The sequence below is a fragment of the Molossus molossus genome, unplaced genomic scaffold (assembly GCF_014108415.1).
Source record: "Molossus molossus isolate mMolMol1 unplaced genomic scaffold, mMolMol1.p scaffold_m16_p_1, whole genome shotgun sequence".
Classification (NCBI taxonomy): domain Eukaryota; kingdom Metazoa; phylum Chordata; class Mammalia; order Chiroptera; family Molossidae; genus Molossus; species Molossus molossus.
Genome location: NW_023425344.1, coordinates 204,379,294 through 204,387,826, shown reverse-complemented (window position 1 = coordinate 204,387,826; position 8,533 = coordinate 204,379,294). Strand labels below are relative to the sequence as shown.

The window sequence follows — 8,533 nt, the reverse complement described above, 5'->3', positions numbered from 1 at the left end:
ATGGATAGAGTATGCAATATATAGCAAAATATGAAAAGCTTTGCCTCTTTTTTTTTGGTGGTACGTGCCCCTAGCGGGAACCAAACCCAGGACTCTGGTCCACAGGCTGACGCTCAACTGCTGAGCCAAACTGGCCAGGGCGTAAATCTTTGCCTCTTGAGGGCCATCATTCATCTTAAAGAACCAGACACTGAAGAAAGAACAAGATGTTTGCAAAAGTTTTATTTTAAAGGATCAAAAATAAATATTGTACATACACACAAGAGAAAATCCACTAATATTTATGTTCTCCAATGTACACTTTCAATACATGGCACCTTCATCTTCTTTATTTAGAAAATAAACTGTTATTGGTCCATAACTGGTATGCACAGTCTCTGTGACTCTAGCAAATAACCAGGAGCCAAGTCCATATAACAAAGTTGGAATACCTAAAAAAAAAAAAAGAATATGTTATTTCTGAACATCAATACTTATTAATCATGCACTCATATATTTGTCATGCTACAGATCACATAGCACTCTTTAGCAATGTCAACAAATTATAGAATTATAAAAACATGAGTAAATATTGACTTCATCTAAGACTTCAATTTCATTTGTTTGTGGAACATGGTAACAATTGTGTGAACCTAGAGATTTTTAAATCTAAAGATATGGCTGGTATACATTTTAATTCAAAGTACTTTACAAGCATTAATTCATTACCTCCAAGTAATTATGAAGTAATTCTATTTTCTTTTCACAAATAAGCAAACAGAGAACATTCATTAATTTAGTTATAAATACTCCTGGTTGAGCTTAAATCACTAGGTCAACTTTACTGTACTTTAAGTTAGACAGTAACACTGATGGCTAAACTAACTTTTTTTTTGTCCTCATCTGAGGACAGTTTTGCATTTTTCTTCAGATAGAGCAAGAGGGGTGGGGAGGGAGAGAGAGAAACATCGATGGGAGAGAGACACATCGACTGGTTGCCACCCACATGACCACAACCAGGGCCAGGGACAAACTGCAACTGAGGTACATGACCCTTGCGGGAACCGAACCCAGGACTCTCTGGTCCACGGGCCGACACTCTAACCGCTGAGCCAAACCGGCCAGGGCTAAACTAATTTTTTTTGTATAACTTAAAAGAAACTGGGTCAAATATCTGTCTTCAAAACTAAGGCAAAACCTAACTCTAAGGAAAATATTAGTATAATTAGTATAATAACAGGCATGAGAAATGATCCCACTAGTATTTTTACATTTGATTTGAAAAAAATCTTGTTACAACCTATTTGAAATAGGTACATAATAGACTTCAACATGTTTATTCCTTGGAATATTTCCATTTGATGAGATTTTGCTGATATATTTGAGATTAGTTGACATTTGTGATAAATGAAACTAAACATATACTACACTGAGATTTGGATATGCATATGAGCACTCATATGCATATGAGACTGCTGGACACAAACTTTCACAACTATCTTTTTAAGGCATTTATTTAAAACCAATTACCATTAACATATTAAAAACATAAGTATAAAACCATAGGCACATGAATCAATAACAAATATTGTATATCCTATACAAGTATTAATTTTATTTTTCCTGTACAGGGATTGAACAGAAAATGACATTTGAAAGAAGGAGCTGTACATGTGGTAAATCATTTTCTTTCTAGTTAATAGGAAAACCAACACACATTCAGGACTAATATTGCTAACTTTTTTTCTTATTTTTCTGCAAGAGTATATTTGCTGTGTTATGCTCTTTTTAAGTGTATAAGTACACTGAACTACTTTGTGCTTATTCCCTGAAGCTGCATTCCAGCCACTGTAATGCCAAAGATTAATCAGGAGAAGCATCACTAGCTGGCAATGAGAAGAGGCAAAAATGCCCATTTAAGCGGTACCTCTCTATTTTTAGGAATATACTGGGTCACAGCTTGTCACTATCACAGAGTTCCCTGGAACTCCTATGAAATCTCTTACAGTATATTACCTTCTTTGCCTTGGTAATACCCCAAAGAATCTCTCAATGCCCCAAGGGAATGTCACAAACTATCCAAAAACACTAGCAACATAAGGCTATTTATAACTCATTTAACCAAAAAGGAAAAAAAAAAGGCAAGTGGGACAAGGGGTCAACGAGTGGACAAGAGAAGAAAAAGAACAAGCCAGGTAGAGGTAAGCGAAGAGTAGAGGGAGCAGTTGAAATAAAAAATAAATTTAAAATATGATATCACAGCTTCAAAAGCTGAAAACGAATGAAGGTAGGAAGAAAAACAGGCTGTAGAAACAATTATTAATTTTCTAAATATACCGACAGTATAATATATAAAATACACCTTTTAAACCAATTCTAAGGACATAAGGAATAGATGGTGACACTGAAAATTGTGTTTGTTTTGTAGTATTTACCACAGTTTCCAGTTAAATGTTGACACTTAAAAAAAAAAAATCACACAAATAAATGGTTAATATTTTTCCAGCAAAAATGGAGGACTGATCAAAGATTACTAGTTTAGTAACAACATTATCTCTTATTAAAAATCAACTAAGATATACCAGTAATGCTAATGGAGTTCTGATACAGGAGTCAGAAATTCTATATATATTTTTTCCTGCAGTCTATTTAACACAGTCAGGCTAATACACTATATGAGAAGAGTTGCCACTTATACTGTATAATTTACACATTAAAAAACATAATTTTCTTTATAGTACATACGCTTTAGAGTCTATAAGATTCTATGAAAAATTAAAAATTTTCCAGCCTGTCTGAAACATATCATAACATCCATATTATGGAAAGTCAGTTCTTTCCATAATAATTCATTTTGAGTCAGCTGAACAGTAGGTAAACAAACCACTGTCAAATTAAACACTTTAAAAAAATTAGAACTTCATAGCAAGTCTCTGATTACCCATTCATTCCAATGGTAAGTTGCTTTTCTTAAATCTCAATCTACTTCCCAGCAGGATACTCAGACTGATAAACCATCAGTAAAATGTCAGCTTCCACTGAAGGAAAGGCGGAGGAGAAAGAGAACAAATGGGTAAGAAAGAAATCTTTATGATTTACAAAATGGAAAAATGAATTACTCTAGTAATTTCTAATTTGGAAGGCAGGAAGACACATAAAATTCTGAGTATTTTAATCAATAGACTATGTACTTGATGATCCAGAGGGGTAGTTGTACATCAGAGAGGAAAGAATCCTACTTTCTAATTCACATTCCTAACCTTCAGACAAAAATACAAAATACATTACCAAATTGGTGAGTAATTACTCTTTACAAAGTTCATAAATAAATTGTCTTTATCAGTATAATCCAATTTGCATTAAAGCATGCATGAGCAGAAAGTTTTCCGTTTTAACTTAAAACTCTTATTCCGAGCTAAACAGGATTTTTAGGATTTCTGAAAGACCACAAAGACCATTCAATCACTCTTCGTTAGACCTTCCCTTCCACATTAAAAAAACAACAACAAAAACTGCGACTGCTGTGTCTTTCTTCAAAATGTTTTTCTTTTCTATGTGAGAATGTTCTGGGTATCCTACTTTTCTTTAAATTTCTACCTTAAAAAAAAAAAAAAAGAAAAAGCCCCTATTTATTAAGGTGTTCTAAAGTGTTTGGTTTTAAACAGTGAAAACTTTTAAAAAAGGCATTCGGCTCATGTTATACTTTTTCTCCCGTTATACTCCTCCTAACTTATTACTCTTTTCATTTGGGAAGAATTTTTTTTTTTCTGATTCTGAAAATGCTAAAGTAAAATTTTTTTTAACACTTATTTTTCTTGAATCTAGTCATCATGTCAGTCTTTCCAAATAACTATGAATTGAATTATCTAAGTCACCTCACCCTTTCACCTTAGCCTCAGAATTAGTGGGCATGCTCTATATAGTCCATCAGCCAGACAATAAGATATATTTTTTAAAGGATTACACATTACTACATACTCTGCTCTTTATTGGACTGAACCCAGGACAATCCCAGTGGAGCAATGGCTCAAAACCCCATGAGTGACATATGTGAGTTATTATACACATACCATACCATATTTAAATTTAATGAGTGATCAAACTATGTAACACTAGTGCAGCTGCTTTAGCTTTAATTCTAGTTTTAAAAAACTGTTTGGGTAACAAGGTTCAGCTCCCACGTCAAGATTCTGAATTACTAAAATCTGGCCTAATTTAGTATCAGCTATTAATAGGTTCAAAACATCTTGAGGCCTATTTTTCACTGACCTATAAAAGATACCCCATGTCAATCAATGTCCTGTCATTAACCAAAAGAAAATAAACATCCAGCAGGAGTAAATACTCTCAGAATTAGAATAGTCCCATGAAAACCTACAAATATTAAAGAGGCAGAATCTTTCAAATATCTTTTAGGCCAAGCACCCGAATATGACTGGTAAAAACCTTTGGCGCTGTTAGTAAAAGGAACTTGCTGGCATTTCATATAAAGAAAACAAAGCAACTTAAAAAGTAGTTCCAATTTTTAGAATATGAACGCACACACAAAGTGATGTTCATGGGGGCAAATCCTGCCATGCAATGAGGCATTTTTTTATTTTATTTTTTAACGTCAGAGCCACTTTCCAGGGGCTTACACCCTCCTTCTTACTGCCCAAAGTAGGGGTCCTCCCAGTTAAGAGCGGCAGGAATGGGGATGGAATGAATGCTCCGTCCCCAGGGTGATCCCTTAGTCCAGGCCTGTAGATAACACCCACTTTCCGGGGGACGATTCATTAGCAACAACGTAGCCCTGATAAACTCCTGTTGGGCGGGGAATACAAAAGACCAGAGCCCTGGCCAGTGCTAGGAGGGTGCAGTGTGGTGCGGCGCGGAGGCAGTGCCTGGGAAACCAGGGGCGAGCCTGCACCGGGCGGAAACAAGACTCCCCCGGGCAACGTGGTCCGAGGCTCGGAGCACGAGGGTGTGTCAGCGTGCTTTGCACACAGTGGGGCCATCACCGGCGGGTCGAGCTTCGCCCGCCCCGGCCACTCACCGAGGTTGACGACCTTGAGCGCCGTGAAGAACCGGTCCTGCTGGGCCAGGTCCTGCCAGGGGGCCTTGGAGCAGTGATACTTGATGAAGGGGAAGCAGCCGGTGCGCAGGACGTGGTAGTTGGCACCCTGCACCGGCCAGTTGAAGTGCGAAAGGCCGAACTGGTCGTTGCGGACGGCGCTGTAGGGCACGCAGAAGGAGGTCCAGTGCGGCAGGCGCCGCTGCAGCAGGTGCCGCGTCAGCACCTCGGAGGCGCGGGGCTTCGGGCGAGAGGCGGCGCCCGAGGCCCAGGGCCGGCACAGCAGCAGCCGGAGCGCGGCCTCGTGGGCTCTCCGCAGGCCCTCCATGGCCGGCCGCGCCCGCGTCCCCCGCCCCTCCGACGCCGTGGGGCGCGCGCTGCTGGGGGCGGGGCCGCCGAAGCGCGCGCGCGCGCGCTTGTCCCTCGGGGCGAGCGGCGGGGACGCCCGACGAGCGCCGCGCGAGTGCGCGAGAGACCCGGGGAGCGGCAGCGCGTGCGCGCGAACGGCCGGCGGACTCCCGCGGAGGGAGCGGAGGGGCCAGCGTGCGGCCGGTGTGGGCCCAGTGATCCGCGCGGAGAGTGAGAGTCGGCAGCGTGGGGACGGTGGGGAAGTCGTCACTGGTGACCTCGTGCAGTCGTTAATAATCCGGGGGCTCGGGAGGTTTTATTAGTTTAGGTCTGAGGACAACTAAGGCTTAAAACAATCACTTAACCACCTTAGTGAGAGGCGGCACTCACACCCGTCTCCGAGGCCCTGGCTCTAGCGAAACCCTGCAGTGGGCGTGTCGGGGGGCACTTGGGCAGGTGTCCTCAGGAGGGAGTCGGAAGCCAAGCCCTCAGGTTTGCATCGGCTGTCAAGTCAGGGAGAATTATGTTTAGGTCTTCGCTCTGTGACATGTGAAGTCGTGTTCACGGTTTAAAATAAGTCCCAGGTATTTTAAAGTAAAAAGTTTATTAAAAAAAAAAGTCTCAGGTCTGTCGGTGTGGGGCCCGACCTCTCTCCTAAAAGCCTGGTGAACCTCAGACCAGGAATGTTTCACTTATAAACCTTTATAATCCTCAGTCACCCATTATCAAATATTACTTTAGGAATATTTGGAAAACCTTTTATTAAGCTGTGCAGCCTCTTGCGATAATTTATACACCTACTTTCTAAGGAAGCATTTTCTCTTATTTCCCTAAACTCATTTGTAGAAAGCATGTTTAAATAAGATGATGTGCCTGGAAAGCGCTGTATGCAAATGAAACAATTATGTGTAAGCAGAATATAGTTATTATTGTCGTTGAAACGCAAGAGGAATATAGAATAGTGTGGCTAGTTCTTAAATTCTAAAATTTTTATGGATTCGTTCAACAAACAGTGATTGTGCACCCACTACCATGTGCCAGATATTGAGGGGCCAAATCTTGTAATCATGCAAATAATGGGAACTTTACCTTCTAGGGTTCCCTATTAGATAATAGTTTTTAAAAGATTTTAGGTGGAGACATGATATGGTTAGATTGGCACAGAAATGACTGGAGGGAGGCTAAGACAGGAGCCAGGGAGGTGATTCAGTACTATGGGTTTTAAATTAAATTTTAAAAGCATCGGAGACCTTTTTCAAACAAAAATCTGTCACAGAACCTCAACATATAAAGTAGATGAAAACTGGTTTTATTACTAAATATTTGTAAGTTCAAATTTTCAACATTAACTTTATAGGTGAGTTGAAAAACAATGAGGCTGATTTGTTGTTGTCTTGGGTGTTTTCTTTTTGTTTTGTTTTTAGTGAAAAAGGAATTTATTGGAAGGAAATTGGGTAGCTAAAAATAATAAATAGGAAGTCTGCAGACCAAGCTCAGAAAATGTATTTTTTGGCCCCACTACCACTGGACATTGTATCTAACAATTAAAAAATAAATACATGAATACTTAGTTTTTTACAAAGCATGGAGAAATGGCATATCCCTTAGAAGGAACCTTAAAAGAGTGATACTGTGTATGGTACTTAGCATGAACATGACTATATCATGCTACTCCTAGAAAAGATTTACCCTTCTTGTTTTTTGTTTTAAAAACACCTAAGATGTTGTAAATTTTCAAAACATGCTAAAAAATAGTTCTACAAATTGATAAATTAGACTACATTAATTAAGACTTTTTGTTCATTGAAAGGCACTATTAAGAGAGTGAAAAGGTAACTCACAGAGTGGGAGAAGTATTTTCAATACGTAGATCTGACAGAGCATCTGGAATCTAGTACAAATCATTTAAAAAGATAATCCAATAGAAAGGTTGACAATATTTGAATGGATTTTTCACAAAGAAGAACATCTGAAATAAACAGTAACGGTGAAAAATGGCTTAATTTCAATTATCATCCAAGAAATGGAAATTAAAACCACGATGCAGTATCATTATACACCCACCAGAGTGGCTAAAGTAGAAAAGATAGAAAGTACTAAGTGTTGGTGAAGAACGGTAGCTATTAGAATTTTTATACACTGCTGGCAACCAATTTGGAAAAATGGTGGTGGTGGTGGGGGGAGAGTATATATTACAGCTGAATATACAGGCATATCTTTTTTTTTTGCTTTTTGATTTATTGCACTTTACAGATGTTGTGTTTTTACAAATTGAATTCAAGACTGTCCACCAGCAAAAAGATTGCCGAACCTGCAGTATTTCTGAAGTATGCCTGTATGCATTCCTGTGACCCAGCCATATCACTCCTAGATATATATTTGTATCAGTGTACTCAGGCTTCCATAACAAAATACCACAGACTGGGTGGCTAGACAACAGAAATTTATTTCTCACAGTTCTGGAGACTGGAAAGTTTAAGATTTAAATGCCAGCCAATTGGGTTCTTGGTGATTGTTCTTTTTTTGGCTTGCAGCTCCGTCTTACTGTATCCTCCCATGGCAGAGAGAGCTAGTTCTGGTGTCTGTCTCTTCCTCTTCTGATAAGGGCAAGAGCCCTTTTGACCTCATTTAACCTTTATCACTTCCTCATAGACCCTATCTCCAAATATAGTCACACTGAGTATTAAGGACTCAACATATGAATTTAGAAGGGACACAAATATTCAATCTATAATAATAACCAATAGAAATTGTGTTCATATATTCTCCAAAAGACATACAGGAATAGTCATAGCAACACTTTATGTTTTTTTAATTTTTTTAATTTATTTTTAATTTTTTTAAATCCTCACCTGAGGACATTTTTTTTTTTTTTTTTGCATTTACCTTCAGATAGAGTGGGAGGGAGAGAAGGAGGAAGAGAGAAAGAGAGAAACATTGATGTGAGAGAGACACACCGAGTGGTTGCCACCCACATGACCCCAACCGGGGCTGGGGACAAACTGCAACCGAAGTACATGCCCCCAGTGGGAACTGAACCCGGGACTCTCTGGTCCACAGGCCGACACTCTAACTGCTGAGCCAAACTGGCCAGGGCAACACTTTAGGTTTTTAATATCTGACCTAAATTACTCAGATGTCTGTCAATAGTAG

At 39.3% G+C, this 8,533-nt stretch overlaps 1 protein-coding gene across 1 annotated transcript; it reads right to left on the bottom strand.

Annotated features, from left to right (window-relative positions):
* Window positions 1–215: 215 nt before the first annotated feature.
* On the bottom strand, window positions 216–5,360 carry CUNH15orf61 (chromosome unknown C15orf61 homolog). Its single transcript, XM_036243280.1, has 2 exons — window positions 5,015–5,360; window positions 216–431 (listed from the first exon to the last, which is right to left on the bottom strand). The coding sequence occupies exons 1-2, from the start codon at window positions 5,358–5,360 to the stop codon at window positions 304–306; spliced, it is 474 nt and encodes a 157-aa protein (XP_036099173.1). The 3' UTR covers window positions 216–303.
* Between the last annotated feature and the right edge of the window lie 3,173 nt (window positions 5,361–8,533).

Bases quoted from the DNA above. Each gene is read 5' to 3' on its own strand.
- CUNH15orf61 (XM_036243280.1), bottom strand. From the start codon at position 5,360: ATGGAGGGCCTGCGGAGAGCCCACGAGGCCGCGCTCCGGCTGCTGCTG. The intron at 432-5,014 runs GTGAGTGGCCGG...TTTTTTTTTTAG, and splicing joins GCTCAAGGTCGTCAACCTCG to GTATTCCAACTTTGTTATAT.